Genomic DNA, 25,092 nt, shown 5'->3' on the forward strand with positions numbered 1-25,092 from the left:
GGGAAAAAAAGGACGCCAATTGTGTTTGGGAGCCACGTCGCACAACCGCGCAATTGCCGAATCGCAAAAAAATGACCCGGTCATTAAGGGGGCAAATCCTTTCCTGGGGCTGAAGCGGTTAATGTTGGTGCTAATTGCTGGCAAAGATAATCAACCTACAACCTGCAGAGTCGCCTCCCGCCAGCAGATGGCGATAGAGTCCTCGCCGTACACTCCAGCCACACGTCTGCCCGTCTCTTTCACTGTAGCAGCCGTCAACCAATGGGGCGCGGCGGATATCAGTGACGTAGAGGGCGGGAGAAGCGGCGGATTTGAACAGTGGGCAGTGTCCGGAATGTCGGAGAGAAGAATGGCGGGGCTCCTGGAAGAAGGAGAGACGGAGGGCGGCCTGGACTTGGACCTGGAGATGTGTCAGGATGTCAAGCTGGGTGAGGAGCGCTGAGAGGTCACCTGGCTGGGCAGGGAGGGAGGCAGTTACCATGACAACCCTACCCACCTAGCTCTATCCTCTGCTGCCCTGACTGGGGGCAGTTACCATGACAACCCTACCCACCTAGCTCTATTCTCTACTGCCCTGACTGGGGGCAGTTACCATGACAACCCTACCCACCTAGCTCTATCCTCTGCTGCCCTGACTGGGGGCAGTTACCATGACAACTCTACCCACCTCTATTCTCTGCTGCCCTGACTGGGGGGCAGTTACCATGACAACCCTACCCACCTCTATTCTCTGCTGCCCTGACTGGGGGGCAGTTACCATGACAACCCTACCCACCTCTATTCTCTGCTGCCCTGACTGGGGGCAGTTACCATGACAACCCAACCCACCTAGCTCTATCCTCTGCTGCCCTGACTGGGGGCAGTAACCATGACAACCCAACAGGCTGCAATCACTTCCTGTCTGAGGGTGACAACTGTACTGAGCAGCATTGTATCGTTGTCACCCGCAGTGTGCTGGGACTATAAACACCTCCTTTACTGCATATGGGGGGAGCTTTGTAGTCCCATGGAAATAGGGAACAATGGGGGGGGGGGGGGGTTGTAGTCAGGCGGGGGCTCTCGGAGGTACGCTCACTTGGAACCTGGGGCTCTCGGAGTTACTCTTGGTGGTACGCTCAGAGACTGGGGCCCTCGGAGGTACGTTTTGGAGGTCCGCTCGCTCTGAGGCGGGGGCTCTGAGGTACATTTGGAGGTATGCTCACATGGGCTCTCTTGCAGGTACGCTCGCTCGGAGGTGGGGTCTTTCAGAGGTACGCTTGGAGGCGTGGGCTCTCGGAGCTGCGCTTGCTCGGAGGCAGGGGCTCTCAAGCACTGTATACATATACAAAACTAAAGCAAAGTAGGCTCCCGGAGGCGGGGGGGGGGCTCTCGGAGGCGCGCTCGCTCGGAGGCGGTGGGGCTCTCAAGCACTGTATACATATACTAAAGCAAAGGAGGCTCTCGGAGGTGGGGGGGCTCTCCCAAAGGTGCGCGTGGGGGGGCTCTCTAGCACTGTATACATATACAAAACTAAAACAAAGTAGACTCTCGGAGGTGCGCTCGCTCGAAGGCGGTGGGGCTTTTGGAGGCGGTGGGCTCTCAAGCACTGTAGACATATATAAAACTAAAGCAAAATAGGCTCTCGGAGGTGCGCTCGCTCGGAGGCGAGGGGCTCTCTCGGAGCTGCGCTCGCTCTAAGGCGGTGGTGTTCTCGGAGGCAGTGGGCTCTCCAGCACTGTATACAAAACTAAAGCAAAGTAGGCTCTCGGAGGTGCGCTCTCTCGGAGGTGCGCTCGCTCGGAGGTGGGGGGGCCTCTGAGGCGGTGGGCTCTCCAGCACTGTATACATATACAAAACTAAAGCAAAGTAGGCTCTCGGAGGTGCGCTCGCTCGGAGGCGGGGGGGGGGGGGGCTCTCTCGGAGGTGCGCTTGCTCGGAGGCGGGGGGGGCTCTCTCGGAGAGAGAAAACTAAAACAAAGTGATGAAGATGATGGTGTTTTGGAGGCCACATAATGTCTGCTGGTCACTGTGGGGTTGATTTACTTCAACTGGAGCGCAAAAATCTGTGCCGCATCATCGAAACCAATCGACTTCCAGGTTTTTTATTTTTGTCTAAGCTTATTTGAAATTTAGAACCTGATTGGCTACTAGGAGTAGTAAAATTTAGGATGCGCTTGGCCTGAAAACCAAAATGGTTACTATAAAAAATTCACTTCAAACTGATATTAAAGCTTTTGTGTTGTGTTTTTTTTTTATTATTATTCAACCACTTAAGCCCCGGACCTTTATGCAGCTAAAGGACCCGGCCAGGTTTTGCAATTCTGCACTGCGTCACTTTAACAGACAATTGCGCGGTCATGCGACGTGGCTCCCAAACAAAATTGGCGTCCTTTTTCCCCCACAAATAGAGCTTTCTTTTGGTGGTATTTGATCACCTCTGCGGTTTTTATTTTTTGTGCTATAAACAAAAATAGAGCGACAATTTTGAAAAAAATTCAATATTTTTTACTTTTTGCTATAATAAATATCCCCCAAAAACAGATATAATTTTTTTTTCCTCAGTTTAGGCCGATACGTATTCTTCTACCTATTTTTGGTTAAAAAAAAAGCAATAAGCGTTTATCGATTGGTTTGCGCAAAATTTATAGCGTTTACAAAATAGGGGATAGTTTTATTATTTTTTTTTTACTACTACTAATGGCGGCGATCAGCGACTTTTTTTTTTTTCGTGACTGCGACATTATGGCGGACACTTCGGACGATTTTGACACATTTTTGGGACCATTGTCATTTTCACAGCAAAAAATGCATTTAAATTGCATTGTTTATTGTGAAAATGACAGTTGCAGTTTGGGAGTTAACCACAGGGGGCGCTGAAGGAGTTAGGGTTCACCTAGTGTGTGTTTACAACTGTAGGGGGGGTGTGGCTGTAGGTCTGACGTCATCGATCGAGTCTCCCTATAAAAGGGATGACTCGATCGATGCGCCGCCACAGTGAAGAACGGGGAAGCCGTGTTTACATACGGCTCTCCCCGTTCTTCAGCTCCGGGGAGCGATCGCGAGGGAGTGGCTAGAAGCGAATAGCAGCGCCCTCGTCCCGGATCGCTCCCCGCGGGTTTCCGACCGCCGCATGTACCCAGGGGGGTCTCGATTGGACCCCCGACCCCGGGAAAGGCAAGGACGTACCGGTACGCCCATATGCCTGTACGTGCCATTCTGTGGATGTACATATACCTGCGGCGGGCGTTAACCGGTTAAATAACCAACTTGCTGTTATTACCCGCTCTTTCGCGTCTCTTGCTGGCGCACCTGGCTCCTCCCCCTTTGAGCAGTGCCCCCAGAGAAAGCTACTTGCCCTGGGGTTCACCTCTGCATGCTCACTCCTGAGCCTCTGCTCTGTGCGTTCATAAGACAATGGGCTCCTGCTGCTGTCTCAGCCAATGAGGAGGGAGAGTCCTAGGACAGCCGAGGTGATCATGAACATCGCTGGATCAGAAGGAGCTCAGTTGCGGGGGGGGGGGGGGGGGGGGACTGTACACGGGAGATTTTTACCTTCATGCATAAAATGTGATGCAGCATGCCATTATTTAATTTTTTTTTATATCGGCAAAACGCAGATAATCCTATTTCTGCCAGCCGATGATTTTCGGCGGCCGATATCGGCGCATCCCTAGCTCCCCTGCACTCTCCAGTTTTAGTAGATGAACCCCCTGAGTGTAGAGCTCCTCTGGGTTGTAGGAATGGACACACCTAGTGAGGTATGCATGTAATTCTGGACGTGTTTGTATGACGTGTTGCGGCCTTTCTCTGTCCCTTCAGGGATCTCCACCTACACAATGTCCTGATGGGATTGACGCTCGGGGGGCCAGCGCTAAGATTTTCAGATTTCATCTATTCTTGCACAGAATAAGTGTTGTACATGTCTGAGCCGGCTGGGGGGGGGGGAGTGAACTCTAATTTTTTTTTTTTTCTTTTATTATATATTTTTCTGACTTAAAAAATGGAACTAAACCCATCAATTTAGAGTAAATGTAAACGTTATATAAAAAAAACATGTCATACGTTACCTGCTTTATTCTCTGGTATAGGTTTCCCCTTAGAGGGGGTCATATCTCCAGGAATTCTGGGCTCTTTAGTAAGATCTGTAATTTACATGTCCCTCGGATAGAGGAGGGAGGCTGTTGTGACATTGAATGTAAGGAACAGTAGATTTAAAGTATAGCCAAGGCATAAATGTTGTTCTGAATTTTTAGTTGAGGTTAAAGTGATACTATAGGTTACTTTGTTATATAAAAAAAAAAAAAAATCATACTTGCCTCCACTGTGCAGTTTGTTTTGCACAGAGTGGCCCCGATCCTCCTCTTCTGGGGTTCCACGGCAGCTCTCTTGGCTCCTCCGCTTCATATAACCCCCTCTGGGAAGCTCTCTCTCCCGAGGGGGTTACCTTGCAGGTGCGCTCCTGTGTCAGTCGGTGTCCATAGCCGCTGAGTGTATGACTCGGCCGCATCATTGGATTTGATTGACAGCAGTGGGAGCCAATGGCTGCGCTGCTATCAATCTATCCAATATAGAGAGCGAAGCGGGATCGCGCCCACTGAAATTTGGAGCTCAGGCAAGTAAAATTAAGTGGCTGGGGGGCCTTAATTGCACCTTAATGCATAGAATGGCTATCCTAGCAATCCATGTATTTCTCTCATGACAAGTCTAAAAAAAAAAAAGCCCCAAAAAACGATGATGTATGCGAATGCCTCAAGTCCTTTCCTGGCATATAATAGGATGTGTTTTAGTAACTTGTGTTCTTTACCTCTAGCCTTGTTCGCAGAAGATGAAGACAGTGACTACGGCAGCCACAAAAAACTGGGCCGGGTGTCTCCTTGCCGTGTATTATCGGGAACCGTCCAGTTTCCTGACTTATTCCAGACCAGCAATCTCCTCTTCTATGAGAGGTTTGAGGCCTACAAGGATTATCTCCTGGGTATGTACGAGTTCCTGTGCTTCCTTTTTCTCCATTTCCTGCAGCAAAGCTTCTCATGGCTCCAAAGTGTTCTGCATCATCTACCAATTACTTATGACATTCACCAAATGCAGCTTGGGCAGCTGGGGAGTAAAGCCTGGTCATATCACATATCATTTTACATTACAGGGAATTGTTAGCCGAGATGATGCCTGTAGCTGCAAGCATTATGCTGGCATAACAACTGAATGGAAAGGGCGGGAAGTGGTTAAACTTTCTTATGGGAAAAAGAGACCTAAGCATTTACTATGTATGATGTGTGTGTCATTGCTTGGCATTCTGTATCTGAAAATACTCTTTATGGGAGATGGGACATGTAGTTTTGTGACATTTCTGCAAGGTGCTTGACATCCCGACAGAAAGCTTGGGGAGGGTGTGCTGAGCGATCCAGGATCAGCAGCTTTTAATAGTACAAAATACAAGTGGAGGCCACATATTACAAAAAAAATTAAACATTTGGAATGTTTCTTTGGTGGATTTGAATATAGTAAACAAAAAGTGAAAAGTTTTTAATGCTAACCAAAAAAAAAAAGTCAAACCAAACAGGAAGTGAGGGGAAATCTCCTCCAATGAGGGACAGCAGTAAAAACGTATTCAAAGTGGAACTTTAGTCAGAAAATTTATTTCTACTAGATCACTTTAGGCTGACCCCTGCTCCTCCTTTATACATACCTGAGCCCCATCTTGGTCCAGCGATGTGCATGAGACCAGCGGGTCTCTGTCTACTTATTGGGAGCCATTGGCTCTTGCTGATGTCAATCACAGCCAGTGAGGAGAGAGTTGGGGCGGGGCTAAGCCACGCTCTGTGTGTGAATAGACTATGTCCATTCACAGGAGCGTGGCTCAGAAGCAAGCCTGCTCAAGAGCCTGCATGGCAAACGGCTTGCTATTGGTACTTGGCAGGAGGGAGGAGTTGGGACCGCCAGTGGGGAAAGCAAAAAAGAGGACCAGGGCTGCTCTGTGCAAAACCATTACACAGAGCAGGAAAGTATAACGTGTGTGTGTGTGTTTTTTTTTTTTTTTATCACTTTGGGGCCGTGAGGGCGTTGACGGTTTCAGCGACGCTTTACCGTTGTTTTAGTGGAGCTTTTCAGCCGCTAGAGGGGCACTTTTAACCCCCGCTAGCAGCTGAAGAAGGGGTTAATAGCGCCACTGCCGAAGCACTTTGCTGGCATTTGTTTCAATGGGCAGGGCGTTTTTAGAAGCGGTGCATACACTGCTCCTAAACTGCCCCAAATATGCTGCTTACAGGACTTTTTCTAACGTCCCGCAAGCACATCGCTCCAGTGTGAAAGGAAAGGTGCTTTACAGGTGCTATTTTTAGCGCTAAAATGCCTGTAAAGCACCTTGGTGTGAAAGTGGCCTAAAGATTAAAGCGGAACTAATTCCATTGTTCATCCCATTAAGGGCCCTTTCACACGGAGCGGATCAGTAATGATCCGCTCCGTGTGTCTATACAGCTCAGCGGGGATCCTCTGTAAGCTCCCCGCTGAGCTGGCAGCCGACAGGGTGGTCCCCGCACACTGTGCAGGGACCGCCCTGTTTTTCTTCCGCTCTCCCCTATGACCGTATGTCCGTGTTCATCCGATCCGGCGGACGGAAGAAAAATAGGATTTCTTCCGTCCGCAAATGCGGATCTTTGCGGAGGCGGACAAATTACGGGTGTCAGTGGATGTTCATCCGCTGACACCCGTAATCACATAGAGACCCATGTATGTCCCGTTTTCATCCGCAAACGGACGGAAAGGGTGTGAAAGGGCCCTAACAGTTTTTTAAAAAAAAAGTAAAATTTCCAGCAATGCCAACTGTCATATTTGCTTGTGTTCTCAACCAAATCAAATGGCCGGTGTCATAACTGATCACATGTGCAGGACCATGGCAGTTGCAGATCAACTTGACTGACTGAAAAGGATAGGAGGGTTTAGTTCTGCTTTAACTGCTGCTCTGGGCTACAACAAAATGGCAGCCTCCAGGAAGAAAAGGAACAACGCTGGAGGCAATTTACAGTGCACACTAATTTTGCTAGCATAATTATTAATGTGGAAAGTATGTTCATTGCTAAATAACATAATTATTTTATCAATAGTTAAAGTTCTGCTTTAATAGTGGAGAAAAAGGTTTAGACCATCAGTTAGGATTGTGTTCCTCTTCCCACAATATGCTGCAGTTGGGCTAAGTTCATCCTGAAAAAAAAAAATGCACATATTGGTGCAGTGGGGGAAAAAAGTGTATTTTTTTTATTTTAACAGGTATTGCATTTGCTGCAGACCACTGAAGGAAGTGTCAATGGACTAGGAGTGTGCCAATTGCCACACTCATAGGCTATTGAGAACTACAAGTCTGTCTGCCGTGGTGGTAGATGGTACTTGTTGTTCTTTCATTCACAGATCTCTGTGAATGATGATGCTGCTGTGTGGGCTGACCCCTTCACAGCCATGCACAATATAAGCGATTAGTGTGATACTGCAGGGGAGAAGGACCTCTGCACACTTTTAGTGGGCAGGGATATTGGAGGGGGGGGGGGGGGACCTTGTATTTTTTTACACCATAAATAGGGATGTAACAATTTGCTAAAGGTGAACTTTGCCTTTTTAATCCTTGTTAATTTGGATCCCTTCACAGGAGATGCCAAACCATCAGAAGTGATGGCGTTCATATCAGAATACTTAGAAAAGGCACTGGAATCCTCCGGCTGGAAGGCTGTTTGGCGCACAGACGTCTTTGAGGTTCTTGTTGAGGTATACAATAGATCGCGTGTATTCACCCCTTAACTGCATTTCTGTTTTTTGATTCTAAGCTAGTGGTTTTGTAGTTTACAAATGGGTGAAGACCTACCAAGACAAAAATGATGTGAGTGAATAGGCATTTTTAACTAATTTTTTTTTTTTTTTTGTTTTTAAATAGGTGACAGACGTGTCTTTCTCCAGTTTGAAGGCCGTTGTCCAGCTGTGTGAGCCATTCATGTGTGACTATCGTATGGAGTGCGTCACTGAGCAGAGCATTTGCGACCTGCTGGAGGTGAAGGAGCAGAAGGTCCCTCTACAGGAGCTTTATGTGGCCTATGATGATTCAGGAGACTACGACCAGACCGCCATGTCCATTGAACACGTCAGGTTAGTGAAACAATGGGGACTGGCCTATTTGCTTAGCATGAAAAGTAAAAAGGATGCTGACCACACTACTACAAATAAGATCCATAAAGTTTCTTTGCAAAAATATAAAAAAAATCCAAATAACATGGCACACAGAGGAGTAGTTGACACGTTTCACACGAGCTTGGCTTGCTCCCTCTGTGGATTTTTTTTGATTATTGTGAATAAACTTTGTGTGTGGTCATCCACATTTTACTTTTGATGTCCTGCGGTATGAATTGGACCAGCACCTGATATTTTAAGGCAGCAAGCCCACAGTAATTATGGGGGGGGGGGGGGGGGGGGAGTCTGGACAGCTGCACTCCAATAAAAAAAAGCCCACAGTATTGTGAAATGGAGGGAAGTTGTTTTATAAATGCATGCCATCTTTTATAAATTTTTAAGAGAAATTGTGGATGTAAAAAAACAAACCCAGTTCTACTCGCCTAGGTGGATGCAGCATTGGTCCGATGCTGCATCTGTTCTCTGCCGCCTAGAAGACTGAGAACTGAACAATCAGACTGCTGATTGCTCAGTTTTCGGTCAGTCACTGGCTCCCTGTTTTTCCCCCAGGACTCACGGAAATGCTGGGCTGTCCAGTGGGTGGGAGCTGCTGGCTTAGTCTCCCAGCAGTGCACTGAGCGACTGAGCCAGCTGCCAGTCCAGGCATCTGGGTAGATGCCAACTGTAAACTTGGGATATCTTCAGAGCCTTGACCAGCTTGGTGACGACAGCAGACTATAGCCCACGGTCGGCTGAAAACTGGTCACAAGAGTGCAGAACAAAGTACACTCCTATGAGCCATAGGAAAAGTAGTAGAGCTGCTGCCCCACTTCCCCTTTTAAGTTAATGATTATTTCCCTAATGTGGGATTTCAAGAGTTCCCATGTAAAGGGGTCTCCCAAAAAGTTAAACTGATCCAATAGAACCACTTTGTGCAGTAAGTGTCATGTTTTATTTTGTGAGGTTTAGGATCTCACCTTCTCCTATCTAATGTCTTCCACCTTGCAAACCCACATGGATAATAAACAGGAGGGGGTCTCCATTCTAGGTTAATGCAGAATTTGACTGGGTTGAGAAAGTGTCCAATTGATATCTTTGCTGAGTAGTCAGGAACATTGCCTACCAGAATTCTGTTATTCTCCATTTGTTTGGCTTTTTTCTCATAACAAAGTGGAAGATCATGTGAACTCTTAACAGGTCACATAACCTTCCAAAAATGCCATCTACTGCCTCTTGGGTCTAAACATTTAGCTCTGTGCCTTGGAAAGAAATTTAGCAAATGTTCCCTCATCTTGTCCACTGTGATAGTACGCTGAGGAACCCCCATGACGTGATGGAACTTTTTATCTTTTCAGGTTCTTTTTCCAACACATCTGGCACCCTTGGGATGAAGAAGAGGAAGATTATTTTGATTATTTTACAAGATGTGCTGAGCCACGATTACGCTTGTAAGAGCTGTGTAAAGCCATTTAGGGATGGGATAATGTGTACAGCCATTTACAGGGATCTAGGCATGGCAAGGGAGAACTGTACAGTTATGTAAAAGGGAATCTGGGAATGGGGAGCAAGGGGTTAAAGCTGAACAGCAAGCAAAACCCTTTTTTACTATAAATGTATTCCTCAATAACCAGAAAACATCCAAATTCACTTTGTATCAAATGCTTTAACTTGGATATTACCTTTTAAAAATGGTGGTAATATCACAATGCTGCACTTATACTGGGCAGAGTTTGGGGACCCACTACAGGGTGCCTGTGCTAAGAGTGTGCAGATACAAGACCAGTCACACTCTGCACGAGGCGAGAGAGCAACAATGAGCGGGTCTCTAGCATGGGCAATGCCTGAACTAAGACAAAGTACAGAAGTTATCTCACACTGGATTACTCCAGAGATCTGAGAGAAATGCACAAAGCACACCAAAATTCAAATAATAGAGATAATTGCATTTAAGGAGTGAGTTTTGGCTTTAACGCATTGCACACCAATTAAATGTAAAGCTGAACTGCTGCTACTGCATTGTATGTGACTGATGCAGCTGCAAAGAGAAAATGCTTCAGCTGGGAGGAAGTCTGCAGGAGCAAGGAATAAAGTATAGGGCCACTTTCACACGGAGGCGCTTTTACAGACATTTTTACACTAAAAATATTGCATGTAAAGTGCCTGTAAACTGCTTCTTCTGCAGCCCCTGTGTGAAAGCCTGAGTGCTTTCACACTCAGGCGGTGCGCTGGCAGGACGGGAAAAAACCCTGCAGGCAGCATCTTTGGGGCGATGCAGCAGCGGTGTATACACCACTGCGCATTGAAATGAATGGGCGCTGCTTTGAAAGTATCGCCAAGCGGGCGCTTTTAACCCCTTCTGCGGGGGGGGGGGGGGGTAATAGCGGTAATGCCCCACTAAAACTAGCAGCGCTTTACTGCTAATGAACCCGCCGCTTCAGTGTGAAAGTGGTCTAATTGCTGTTGTGTTACCCCCTAGACAAGTGTTTAAAGGGGTTGTAAAGGTACATTTTTTTTTTATTTTTTTATTTCCCTAAATAGCTTCCTTTACCTAAGTGCAGTCCTCCTTCACTTACCTCATCCTTCCATTTTGCTTTTAAATGTCCTTATTTCTTCTGAGAAATCCTCACTTCCTGTGGTAACTCCGATCAGTAATGCGAGGCTTTCTCCCTGGTGTGGAGTGTCGTGCTCGCCCCCTCCCTTGGACTACAGGAGAGTCAGGACGCCCACTAACACACAGCTCCTTTCTCTATCTACAATGTAGAGAGCGTCCTGACTCTCCTGTTGTCCAAGGGAGGGGGCGAGCACGACACTCCACACCAGGGAGAAAGCCTCGCATTACTGTGTGGAGTTACAGACAGAAGAACAGGAAGTGAGGATTTCTCAGAAGAAATAAGGACATATAAAAGCAAAATGGAAGGATGAGGTAAGTGAAGGAGGACTGCACTAAGGTAAAGGAAGCCATTTAGAGAAAAAAAAATTGTACCTTTACAACCCCTTTTAACTCTTTCAATGTGGGGATAAAATGGCAATTGTGCCACTTTCACCCTGATACGGCGGGTTCGCTGCAAAGGAAACTTTGATTAGACTGGCAACTAAATTCTGATTGGTCGCTCCGGCAAACGCACCATTTCTTAATGCGCTCACATTATTTGTTGCAGCCATTATGACGTTCTGGAAGAGCGTATCCCATCCGAGCTGGTATCCGAGTATCATGCCATCCTAACACGCTGCATACAGGTCTACAGTCAGTTCAACAACCTCCGAAATGCATTATCCGGCAGCGACACCGAACTGGATAACTTATCCATGGTAGAAGGTATGAAGATGGATGGTGAGATGGAGAGCCTGAAACGGAAGCTAAAACTGATCGAGAATCCTCTGCTTAGGTATTGTGCTGTCTTTGGCATTGGTGGTGGTCAACTGATTTCCTGTTTTGCCACCCCTCCCTTCCCACATTTCATTCAACATACTTTCTTTTGTGGGTGGGGTTTTTTTTTTTTTTTTTTTTTAATTATTATTATTTTCCTATTGCAGGTACCTGTTTTGTTGTCAGAAAAACCCTGGAAGGTACAGCCTGAAAAAAAAGGGTCCCCGTGCAGAGTGTGGAAAAGTTATTCATGTTGTGTCCACAAGAATGACCATTGAGACCTTGACATGTCTGACTAGAGAGCGGTTGGAGCCGGAGTCTTGTAACCAAAACCAGGAAATCCAGGTAAGCAGCATTCCCCCCCCCCTTTTTTTTCTTTCTAAAGAAATCCATTAAAGTGGTTGTAACCACAACAGCTGGAGGGCCACAGGTTGCCTATTTCTGTGTCTATGTAAACTGACCACGGTAATCCTGGCTACTGATCCATTAAACTGTGGTCAGTTTGCATGATTCGGGTGGGGGACTACTAGGGAGCATACACACAGACGGGATTCCTGGCCAAATGCTCTCCTGGCAGTTTTCCTGCTGGGAAAACCGGTCGTGTGTACGAGGCTTAAAGGGTCACTAAAGGAAAGAAAGAGAGAAAATTATATATATATATATATATATATATATATATATATATATATATATATATATATATATATATATATATATATATATATATATATATATATATATATATATATTATAAGCTAAATAGCTTCCTTTACCTTACTGCAGTCCTGGTTTCATGTCCTCATTGTTCGTTTTTTGCTCTGATGTTGCTGTAATTCTTTGTTCTGAACACTTCCTGGTTGTCTGTTTCCTGATGACCACAGTACTGGGAGATTAATTTTCCAAACCATCACTGCTCTATGGCTCTGTCTAGCACACAGGCCGGATACCATGCAAAAACGAAACTAGAGGTACATTATATGATTGATTTTTATCTATTTTTAATCAATTTTAAAAGGAATCAGTTAACTATTATGTCTCTATACCCTGCAAACAGTCATTTCAGCAAAAACATTTTTTTTTCTTTTTAGTGAACCTTTAAGACTAAATTTGAAGTCAAATTTAACACTGGTCTGTAGTGCATGTTCATATCTCCCAATACCATGAATAACATATGTTTTTTAACAGTTTCTTTAGCCTGTTTCACCTCCCAGCTATATAAAGTTCCTATGTAGCGCAAAAAATAAAATTCAGAATAGTCATGGATTGTAATCCTCTGCTCCAGTTTTGTGGCAGATGGATTATTTTGTTTTATCACATCATGCGTTTGTAAAGAGGTTTGTGTTTTTAACTTTTTTTTTTTTTTTTTTTCCTATTCTTGTAGTTCCACCAAGATCTCCTGGAAGCAGTGAATGCGTGTTATGATGGCGATCTGATCCTGATTTGTCCCGGACATTATTGTATATACAGCCAGATCTGCATTGCAGACTCTGTGCGTATAGAAGGTAATCTTGGTTAATGTGTGGAGTTTACTATTGGGACTTGTAACCAGGGTGCAGTATTGGCACTGTGGAGCTGGGGTTGGCCTTGGCTGAATGAATACCAGGCTCTGTTTATCTCTGGATGAATGGAGCTGCAATTCAGATTCAGCAGCGGTGAGTTCAGGAACCGCCAATTTTCCTGACCGCTAATTTCTGTGTCCACTTATTTGGCTGGTATCTGAATGATGGTTCTGTTAATTCATAAGTATATCTATAACCCGTAATTTCTGCAACAAAGCCCATTTGGATGCTTATAATAAAGAGCAATGGAGGAGCTGGATGTACAAAATGAAGTCATGACTTGTCTGGACCGTATTGGTGTAGGTAGGGTGGGCATAGAAAACGCAATTCTACATTTCTGATTCAAGCGTGTGTTTGTGTGTGTTTTTTCTTTTTTTATGCAGAGAATGCATTAAGGTAAATGCGATGCATACTAGCACATTATGGCTTTACCTTTTCAGGTTAATTAAAAATAAATAAATTGATCAGCGGTTTACTACCGATTTAATGCTCTTGTATAAATAAGCCGTTCTAATGGCATTCCGTTTCATTTCCAGGTTACGGGATGGCAGATGACATCATTATTGAGAAGAAAGGGAAAGGAGACAAGTTTGTGGAATGCTGCGGTCCCAGTGTGAAAATCTCCAATGTGAAGCTCATCCAGCACAATGCTGTGGAAGGAATTGTCAGTAAGTGTGCCATCTGCTGGCAGGAACAGAACTCTCAGATGTGATATTGAGTATTTCCATTGTTCTGGGTCTTGATCCTCAGCAGATCGTCTTGACAAACTGAGCTGGAAGTTCATCTCCCCCCCCCCCCCCCCCTCATTTCAGAGCTAGCTTCCAACCCCCCCCCCAGCAACTGCAATTTCAAGTGCACTTGTAGTGCAAAGTGTATTTGCTTTTCATAAATAACCCCCATTCTGTCACTTAATTTTCTCTTCTTATTGTCATGTCCTTTGTTGCCAGCATTGGCTCCTCGTGCTGCTTAACCACTTAACCCCCCAGACCATATTGCTGGTCAAAGACCAGAGCACTTTTTGTGATTCGGCACTGCGTCGCTTTAACTGACAATTGCGCGGTCGTGCGATGTGGCTCCCAAGCAAAATTGACGTCTTTTTTTCCCCCCACAAATAGAGCTTTCTTTTGGTGGCATTTGATCACCTCTGCGGTTTTTAGTTTTTGCGCTATAAACAAAAATAAAGCAACAATTTTGAGAAATTTATATTTTTTACTGTAATATCCCCCAAAAATATATAAACTATTTTTTTCCTCAGTTTAGGCCGATACGTATTCTTCTACATATTTTACGTAAAAAAAAATCGCAATAAGCGTTTGGTTTGCGCAAAAGTTATAGCATTTACAAAATAAGGGGTATTTTTATGGCATTTTTATTTTTTACTAGTAATGGTGGCGATCAGCGTTTTTTTTTTTTTCTTCTCTTCCACGGTACTGCGACATTATGGCGGACACTTTTGACACATTTTTGGGACCATTGGCATTTTTATAGTGATCAGTGCTATAAAAATGCATTGGATTATTATAAAAATGCCACTGGCAGGGAAGGGGTTAACACTAGGGGGCGGGGAAGGGGTTAAGTATGTTCCCTGGGTGTGTTCTAACTGTGGGGGGGGGGGTGGACTGACATGGGGAAATGACTGATCGCTGTTCATACATTTTTGAACAGAAGATCAGCATTTCTCTCCCTGACAGGACCGGGAGCTGTGTGGTTTACACCCACAGCTCCCGGTCCTTGCTCTGTAACGAGCGATCGCGTGTGCCGGGCGCCAATCGCGCCTGCCGGGCACGGGAGTCGGGAGAGCGGGGGGTGCGCGCCCTTAGTGGCCTGCGCGAGAGCGACGTTATACTACGTGCTCTCGCGCAGGAGAGCCGACCTGCCACCGTATAATGACGGCGGCTAGTCGGCAACCAGTTAACCTTCTCCTAATCTGAGCTCTGCTGTACAAAGTTGTAACAGGTTTATACCAACTTAAAAGGTGCTTGCATCACAAACAAGGCATTTGCTCATGTAGAAATGAATACAGAGACACAATGTTTTGTATATTTTAGATCTGCCTGGTGTTTAGATTTAATTGCATGTCTGTCACATATTGGGCATGGCCCGGGGTAAATCACTATTAGTTTGAGTAGACTGTATCACTGATCTATCTTCTAGGTGAGTTCCGCTGGCTGGAGTTTGTCTCATCGGTATTTCTTTGTCTTGTGATTTTAGGTGTCCTTGGAGGGAGGACTGAGCTGGAGAACTGCGTGTTTCAGTGTGACACCACTGGCATTACAGTGAAGAAATCGGCAGAATTGGTGATGAAATATTGTGACTTGTATGGAGCAAAGGTTAGACTTCCTCTCATCTTTACAGAGACTTGTATATTAGGAATTCATATATCACTGACAATGTATGCAGCATTTTACACGCTCTACATTTACATCAGTTCCTGCCCTCGGGGTCACACTGTCTAAGTTCTCTCTCGCATGCCTATATACACGTGGGGCCAATCTATACAGCAGCAAATTAACCAACCACCATGTCTTTGGAGTTTGGGAAGAAATGGGAGTACTCCGGATTACAGGGAGAACATGCAAACTCCATGCAGGTGGTGTCTAAGCCAGGATTTGAACCAGTGCTGCAAGGAAGACGTAGCTACCACTGAGCCACTGTTACGATCACCTTTTCTAAACACTCAGAGCCACACAGCACTCATCTCTCTCATGGATTTAAATTGGCTTATAGCTGATCATACAGTTTGATTGTACCCTCTCTTTGAAATCTACCACCAGCTATTTAAAGTGTTCCTAAACCCAGGGCCCCCTGCATTCACTATATCTGATCTCCCACAGGACACAGACTATGGAAATGCAATTATTTTAGTAAATATAAACTGCTAAATACCTTTCATCAGCAGTATATAGCAGTCTTTTGACTATCGGTGCCTAGTTAAAGCATGTAGGAGGATTGTGTTTACACTGCACTGGCTGTCCTATCAGGATGCAAGACCCCTGACCCTCTGTCTGGTCAGTGCTGATTGGCCCTGTGCTGATCACATGCACTCTCCTAAGATAAAAAAAAAAAACTCTTGCAATACACACCAAACTGAGCATGTGCAGCCTGACTCCAGTGACTCTGTCTTATCCGGACCCGTTTCGGAGTCAGTGGAAGAAGGGGAGGATCAGAGCAGATGGGATCAAACAGCCTTTTTAATAGGGCTGTGGAAATTAAAGATTAATTCCTCGACGAATCGTTCATTTTTATTTTTTTTGATTGCTACTAGTGGTGCAACGGATCGTAAATGATCTGAGCGGGTCACCATATGCGGATCGGCACACCACGTGATCCACGGAGCGCTGCTGCTGCTTCGGCCATAGGCAAGGCCGTGGCTTCGGCCTAGCTCCCGGAGTGGCGGCCATCTTGGTCCACCCAGCGGTGGCCTCAACTGCTCGTGTTTAGCCAGCTACTCTGGTAAGACTAAGCAAGCACTAATCTTCCTATACAGTGGGGGAGATGTCTGTGGATATTACAGTGGGGGGGGGGGGGGGGGGGGAGATGTCTGTGGATAGTACAGTGGGGTGGGGGGGAGAGATGTCTGTGGATAGTACAGTGGGGAGATGTCTGTGGATATTACAGTGGGGGAGGTGTCTGTGGATATTACAGTGGGGAGATGTCTGTGGATATTACAGTGGGGAGGTGTCTGTGGATATTACAGTGGGGAGATGTCTGTGGATATTACAGTGGGGGAGGTGTCTGTGGATATTACAGTGGGGAGATGTCTGTGGATATTACAGTGGGGGAGGTGTCTGTGGATATTACAGTGGGGACTATATATGGTGGTGGTCTGAAAAATGTATGTGCATTTATAATTAATCGATTAAAAAAAATCGATTTATTGAACACACAAATTTTCGTAACAGCCCTACTTTTTAGACGATGCAGAGTGTTAACCCCTTAGGTTCCGCAGTGATTATAACAAGCATGCTTTACTGCATATACAGACAAATTTTACGGTTGTGGGTTTAGTAACATTTTAATGTAAGTGCCTGCACGTTGAATTTAAATTGAATAGAATGTTTGTGTTTGCCTTCAGATTACATAGTTTTAGTAGGATAAAAAAGATTTGAGTGAGATTGTACAATCGGAATGTAATGTGTATGGTAACCCTAGGGCTGTAAATGTTAACACCGTACCTTGTAAGTGTTTATATATTGAACATCTTGTCAGAAGGAATGACCCAGCAGTTATGCGTTTTCATTCTATTTTCTTATGTGTCTCATTCAGGGAGCCGGCCTGGAGATTTATCCTGGAAGTAACTGCAGCTTGACAGATAATGGAATCCACCATTGCAGAGATGGCATTCTGATCAAGGTACGAGGGCACAGACCTGACCCCTGAAGGGAATCTGACGTGAGGCAAAACATCTGAGATATTGGGCTTTGCTGGAAGCAGTTATTGCCTCTTATGTGCTGCAATACTATAGTTCAAGAAATGTGTATGTAACTGATTATTGGTGCAGCGCATTTCTGAAATTCCATGAAAGACATATGTGAATGGAACCACATTGTTGTGTTAATGCACCAATTTCACTTTTTAGGCCCGATTTACACGTCGCATAGTGAGAGCGCACATTTTGTTGCTAATTTTTTCTGTGGCATGCATAGGACAGCCTGTTGAATTCAAGGGGCTGTGCTACATGTGGCTCATGGGAGGTTTTTGGTGTTTTGTGGGTTGCATGTATTTTACTGTGCGTTTTTTTTTTTTTTTTTTTTTGCCATAGGGAAAAAAAAAAAAATCACAAACATACCTAGGTGCCCAGGCAGTTCGGCACCTAGCCCACAACCCTGGATATACAGAGTGCTTTACACATTATCATAAGCATAAACGCATAACCATTCCACAATGGTTCGATAACTGGGTAAAAATGGACACCTTAATATTATTCACATCTGCAGGAGATAAGCAACTGAGACAAACAATAGGTGACTCAATTAACAATGGAAATGCACACCTAGGAGGAAACGATGGAAGATACATACTTAAAGTTAGTGAATATATAGAAATGTATATTTCTATTATATTCTATTTTTATTATTAAGGGGGGGGAATAGATGCAGGCGTGCACAGCACTGATCTCTTCTCCCCTTAACATAAGGGAGGGGGGGCACAGAGAAACTGAAACATGTTTTTTACTTTTTTTTTTAATGCAAACAATGTTGGGTAAACATTTTATAGGTTTAGTAACACTTTAACAATTACAACTTGGCGCTTTAATAAACAGACTATAGCAGGAGACCCCAGTATCGGGTTGCTTTGAGCTGATGTTGACATCTGCTCTGAGTCTCAGTCATTGTAGGTTTGGACAGAAAGGACCCAAATCTGTGTTTTGGGGAGACATGGACCCAAATCCAAAGCAAGACAACTCTAAGGCCCCATACACTCTCTATATTGGATTTTCTTCAGATTTACCAAAACCATATAGGCATACCCCGCTTTAAGTGCACTCACTTTACATACACTCGCGAGTAGGGACATACCCCCGAGTGTATGTAAAGTGCCTTACAAGTACTGTACAGACATTTTGCAGCCGCAGTAGAAGGAGCTGAAGCTTCAAGAGCATAGCCCGCCCTGTTTCAGTGTGCCCCTGACACCCCCACTACAGCCCCTGAGACCTCAACTACAGCTCCTGACACCCCAAATACAGCCCCTGACCCCCCACTACACCCTAGAAGTGAAAAAAGGTATTGTACATTTTCGTTTTACATACATGCTCTGGTCCCATTGTGTACTTAAAAGTGGGGTATGCCGGTAATGAGGTCCCAACCCCCAAGAGTTTCAATTTATATGCAATCAGGCAGGCCCTTGTACTACATGGTTTTGGTAAATCTGAAGACAAAAATCTGCAGAGAATCGAATTGTGTGTGTATGGGGCTTAAAGGTCCCCCAGGCACACGCCTCCCAAAGAGTAATGTTCTATAAAAGTCAGGGCCCTTAGTCAGCAGTAGGCAGGGGGCAAAGATTTGGATGCAAGACTGTGCGGCAAAGACGAGAGGGACAGCAACAATATAATTACATGAGGTCTTGTTCTTTACACTTTAACAAGGCTTTAATAAAACTTTTAAATTGCTCCAGATTACTTTGTCTAAATTTCTTCTTTAATTCTCTTTTCAGGACTTCATTGACGAGGTTTATGATCTCCCCAAAATAATTCTAGAGCACAACGTCATCCACAACAATGAGGGCTATGCTGTCGTTTTGGTGAAGCCGACTGCTACAATGGAGAAAATGAGGCCAGATCAAGAAGGTGACTCTTCCCTTGTTTAGTTTGCATTCCCTGTTCCTGTAACACTGTCTGGAAATTGGGTCAGTGTGATGTTTTAATAATGTCCCTAACTTGTTAAAGAAGAAAAAAAAAAATCCTTGCCTGTAACAACCAATCGCAAATTGCCTATTTTTTTTTGTATGTGGCACTAGTTCAAATCTGGTTGCTATGGAGACTTTGCAATAAAAGCCGACGGAGGGTACCGCCTTTTCTCAACTTGGTAAAAGATAGGCCAGCCAATATACTCGGATACTGTGCACTCTTCATTAACCAGATGCCGGCCGCCCAACATGCTTTTACTGTGGCAGGGCGGGCTGTACGTGATTCTGCACTTCCGGGGTCTGTTTTTTTTTTTTTTTTTTTTTTTTTGATAGCGCTTTGAACTTTAGTGTTTTTTTTTTTTTTTTTTTTTTTTTCTCATCACTGTTTGGTGTGATCACTGTGGTGGATTGCGTTTATAATTCCTCAAATCTGCTGCAGGCGGGGGAGGCTAATCCTCAGTCTGCTCTCCCCCAGTAATCAGACTGTAGCACTTCCAGGTATCGATTATCCCATACAGAGGTCACCCCACTGCCTGACGATGTACACTGTCATACCTCTTCTAATCAAATCTATAACTTACACTTTATGTGGTACTTGCCCTTTTGTGAAAATCTAGTAAATGCAACAACAGTGATCTCTTAATTGTTGTGCAATGGAGCCTGCAGAGCATTGCGGTCAGTGTAAAGTACAGGCTGTTGCAAAGTTTGAACCCCCCCAGCTCTATACAGAAGCTGTTATGGGTGGTCTGAAGGAAGTACAGCCGGACTAAAAGGGGTGAAGTAGGAGAAATCGCCAGTCTGGCTTTGCACAGTCACTGTGGCAGATGGAACATGTAGTAATTCACTGGGAGTGATCCCAGACATGAATGACGGAGCAGTGTGGGCGGAGCCATCTACAGCTGTTCCGATATCTAGATTCTAAGTTTCTGCCCAAAGATGTACCTGGAGATTCAGATAAGGAAGGGGGTGGATTTTATGAATGCACTAATTATGGATGCAACATGGGCCAATATCTGGATTAAGGCTTTAAAGGGGTTGTAAAGGTACAATTTTTATTTTTTCCTAAATTGCTTCCTTTACCTTAGTTCCTTCACTTACCTCATCCTTCACATTTTGCTTTTAAATGTCCTTATTTCTTCCTGTTCTTCTGTCTGTAACTCCACACAGTAATGCGAGGACTACAGGAGAGTCAGGACGCTCTCTACGTTGCAGATGGAGAAAGGAGCTGTGTTAGTGGGCGTCCTGACTCTCCTGTTGTCCAAGGGAGGGGGGCGAGCACGACACTCCACACCAGGGAGAAAGCCTTGCATTACTGTGTGGAGTTACAGACAGAAGAACAGGAAGTGAGGATTTCTCAGAAGAAATAAGGACATTTAAAAGCAAAATGGAAGGATGAGGTAAGTGAAGGAGGACTGCGCTAATGTAAAGGAAGCTGTTTAGGAAAAAACAATTGTACCTTTACAACCCCTTTAACTTTTAATAACATATAGCTGATGCTCTGTTTACTAAAATGCTGGTATTGGGTGAACTTCATCTTACAAAAGAATATACTGTCTCTATTCCTTTAGCTGAAGATCCTGAAACCAACCTAGTGGAAGGCAAGACAACTACCGGTATGATCCAATTAGAAGTGGGTGAGTCTGTGCAGTCAGAAGACAATGGTGACCAAATGGAGAGTAACGCTGAAGATTCTGGGAAGCGCCCCATTACTGAGATGGCAGATGGAAGCTGTACTGACCTCCCAGGCAAAGGAGGAGTGTGTAACCCATTACTTGCCGAAGACCAAGCCGATGACTATACTGCTAGCGAAGAGGCCGATGGCAACCAGACCATTTCCACCGAACTGACTGCCAACTCCAGACGAAAGACCATAATACATAAGAAGAGACTGAGCGCCATGGGGATAACCAAGGCCGACGACGACCAGATCTTATCCCAAGAGATGTTTGTCTCCATTGCCAATAATCAGTTTAAGTGGAATGGTAAAGGCAGCTTCGGGACCTTCCTCTTCTAAACTCCAGGATGCACGTGTGATTCTCGAACTTGTCTTCAATTGTATTTCTGCATATTTAATTTAATTGCTCGTCGTTGCACATGTACATAAGATGGCCATGCTGATGCTTTTTGCACCATAATTAAGATAATCATAAACCTAGAGGGGAGGGGGGGGGTTCTGATAGGTTGTGTATATAATTGTATTTTTTTTTTTTTTACCTGTCTGCACATATGTAGCAGTTGCATAGTAGTTGGTAGGTCTGAGCTGAGTACACTGTAACGCTCTGGTGCCCTATCTACAGCCCAGGGGCATTTGGCACTTGCTGTACTGCCCTTGGGACCCCTACAGATAGTTTTTCTATTTCTCTTTCTCTATTGCCCTGTAATGGCTGTGATCCCTAGTAGGCTCCAGCCTGACCGTCTCCTGAAACACGTTTACATTCCCTAAGTCCTACTGCATGTTTGAAATCTCTGACCCTCTCCTGCAGCACGTTTACACTGGCCATTTGTTGCAGCATGCCCGTAGTTATTGACTATCTCCTGTTGCAGTCTCTGAAAGTTTTATTCATCTTTACATTTACTGAAAATCACGTGTGGCCCTAGGGTGAAGTCAAAGGCTGCAGTAGTGTTGACCATCGCTGCTGCAGAGGCTGTAAAAAATGTTTGTTATGTTTTGGGTCTCTGACCACATCGCCCACCTCTCCTCCTGGCTATTCACAAAACACAGCGCCAAGGTTCATTTAATGAGATTTTGCTTTCGTAAGAGACCCTGCATTACATACACTGCAAGAATTGCAGCGTTCATACCTTGCCTGGTTCTGGTATATTCCAGAAAAATTTAAAATTGCCTCATCTAGCTGGTCATACTTGACTGTAATATTGTGATGTACGCTAGTGGTCTCCAAACTGCGGCCCAGAGGTCTGATTCAGCCCTTTGCTTACTTTTATCCAGCCCTTGGCGCACTATTTCTTCCACTAATACCAACAATAGGGCATAATTCCCCTCGTTGGCACCAATGATGGGGCACAATTCCTCCCATTGATGGGCCACAATTCCTCCCAATGACACCAACAATAGAACTTAATGATGGAGCACAATTCCTTCCAATGATGCCAACAATGGGGCCCAATGATGGGACACAATTCCTGTCAATGACACGAACAATGGAACCCATTGATGGGGCACAATTCCTTCCAATGATGCCAACAATGGGGCCCAATGATGGAGCAATATTCCTCCCAATGATGGGGTAAAACTCCTTCTAATGAGGCCCAATAACACCAATGATGGGACACAATTCCTCCCAATGACGCCAGCAAAGGGTCACAATTTCTCCTAATAACATCAATGAATGGGATAAAATTCCTCCCAATGATACCAAAGATGGGACACCGTTCATCCTAATGAGGCCCAATAACACCAATGGTGGGACACAATTCCTCCTAATGACACCAACAATGGGGCCCACTGACCCCAAAGATGGGGCACAAGTCCTCCCAATTACACCAAAGATTGGACATTTGTTTTGTTGTTTTCCCTCCCATGCCATCGGCACCTCTTTCTACTCCCAATGGCAACAGTCCAGCCCCCTCAAAGTCTGAAGGATAGTAAACTGGTCCATTATTTAGATCCGATTGGCAACAAACTTCGATTTAGTCTTGGGACTAAATTTGGCATTTTAGTCTTCTGCAATTGTTTTAGTCGACTAAATCTCCAGTACATTTTAGTTGTCTAAAATCGAATGAGTGTAATTAAATAGTAATGCATTAGTTAACATTTCTCTACAATTTACAAACTCCTTATATACTGCTGGAGTGAAAAATCAAATGTTTATGGTATTGAGGTATGAATGAACGTGCACTACAGACCAGAGTTAGTTTTGAAGTCTTATTTTAATTTAGTTTCTAGTCTTAAAAGGGCATTTTTAGTTTGTCGACTAAAATGGTATTAATTTTGTTGACTAAATGAACACTGGCGTTTTGGAGACCCCTGGTGTACACCATGCATGGATCCCCAGACCTCAAAGGAGAAACAAAGTGCTGAATCTGACGATACTGTATTTTCCAGAATGCCATAAAAGTATTCCTAGCACTTCTCCTGCATGAGTTGTACTGCCAAGGGCTATGGGGCAAAGAGCACACACGGTGGGATTTAGGTAATAAAGTTTGCATGTTGGCTCTGCTATGGCTCTTTCTGCTCCATGTCACTGATGTGAAGTGCATCTTCCTCCTCCTCTTGGGGCCTCTCCTTTTTGGTTTTTGCTTCTCTTTCTGATCCAGTCACTAACGGTGGGTACTATTGCCTCAACTTCTATGAAACACTTTTTTTTTTTTAAGAGAGCAGTTGCTTCTTCTCCCCTATCAAATCTACAAGCTCGGGCTCACATGAGTCAGGCATAAGGTCCTCAGGATCAATCTCTCTAGTGGTTGGGTCAGTCTCTTATATAGTGACCAATTTGGACAACTTCTCTGCATTGCTGGCCTTTCATATGTCAGTCTTGAGCTGCTTCCCTTTAAGGACATTTGCCAGTTTCTGATTTGTTCGTCTTGAGCGTCTTCTCTTTACTGCCAATTTTCCATTCCAGGTAATGAGCTATCTTCTTACCTTTTTTTTTGTACTTCTGTTGACACATTCATAATTCTTTCAAGCTTTAGGTTCCATTCCTGTGACTTGGGTGCAACTTTGGATGGGTGCGACTTGGCTGTTGACTTTGACTCTTGCACAACTGTCACAGTGATATTATTTAAGAGGCGACTTTCATGTGACCCTTGAGAGTTCACATTGCAGTCCATGGCACTCAAGTCGCATCAAAGTAGTGCAGTGGCATTAATGTAGGCGTCTAATGTCTAAATTTTTTTTTTTTTTTTTTTTTTTTTTTTGACACTTGACTTGGTCATGGCAATGTCTTAATTTTCTTGGTGATCCTTAAAATTCCAGGGTTGATCCTCAAGACTACCCCTATGGGCATCGCTGGAGAGGGATACCCCAGGAGGCCAGAGGCTGGATTGGTTGACTGTTGCAGTGTGGTGATTGGTCATCCCATGTCCCTTCCATTCCGGAAATGGTTCAGGCAACAGGGGAGACTTTTTGTTTTCTATGACATCTTCCATGAATGTGTTCATTCCAGTTCTTAATGGATTTTCTCGGCATATCAGAGTACAGGGGTACTCCTTTAGGCCGGGGCTGGACAAATGCCAGTTGCCATGGTGCCCTTCTTGGGGGTGACTGCCTGGTTTCTTACCCCGGGGATCTCTGTAATTGTGTCTCGGCCACAGTTTGCCAGATCTTCACATTTACTTGCAGTAGTGAACACCCTGGCCTTGGTTCTGCAGTGGTTGGCTGTGCACCTGGAAGAGGCAGGGCCTTCCCCTCCTGACGTCAGCTATGGCCAATCCTGACGCGGTGTGTCACAAGTGATCCCTGTATACATGTGAGTGTACAGTACATCTGTCACTGTTCAGACACGGTGTCTTTACACTATTGCTCCACTCTATTTTTCTGTATATTGCCCTACACCAGGGATCCTCAAACTATGGCCCTCCGGCTGTTGGGGAACTACACATCCCATGAGGCATTGTAAAACACTGACATTTACAGACATGATGGGAATTGTAGTTCCTGAACTGGAGGGCCATAGTTTGAAGACCCCTGCCCTACACTGTATACTGACCCACAGTGCTGTACTTCCTTACACTGCT

At 44.8% G+C, this 25,092-nt stretch overlaps 1 protein-coding gene across 1 annotated transcript; it reads left to right on the top strand.

Moving 5' to 3' along the window:
* The first annotated feature begins 325 nt into the window (after positions 1–325).
* SHCBP1 (SHC binding and spindle associated 1) lies at positions 326–21,857 on the top strand. Its single transcript, XM_040329477.1, has 13 exons — positions 326–428; positions 4,790–4,954; positions 7,616–7,731; positions 7,898–8,106; positions 9,483–9,575; positions 11,286–11,513; positions 11,662–11,839; positions 12,876–12,996; positions 13,590–13,721; positions 15,265–15,383; positions 17,320–17,406; positions 19,207–19,339; positions 20,967–21,857. The coding sequence occupies exons 1-13, from the start codon at positions 335–337 to the stop codon at positions 21,410–21,412; spliced, it is 2,121 nt and encodes a 706-aa protein (XP_040185411.1). The 5' UTR covers positions 326–334; the 3' UTR covers positions 21,413–21,857.
* Positions 21,858–25,092: the final 3,235 nt, after the last annotated feature.

This window comes from Rana temporaria, chromosome 11 (genome assembly GCF_905171775.1).
Source record: "Rana temporaria chromosome 11, aRanTem1.1, whole genome shotgun sequence".
Lineage (NCBI taxonomy): Eukaryota > Metazoa > Chordata > Amphibia > Anura > Ranidae > Rana > Rana temporaria.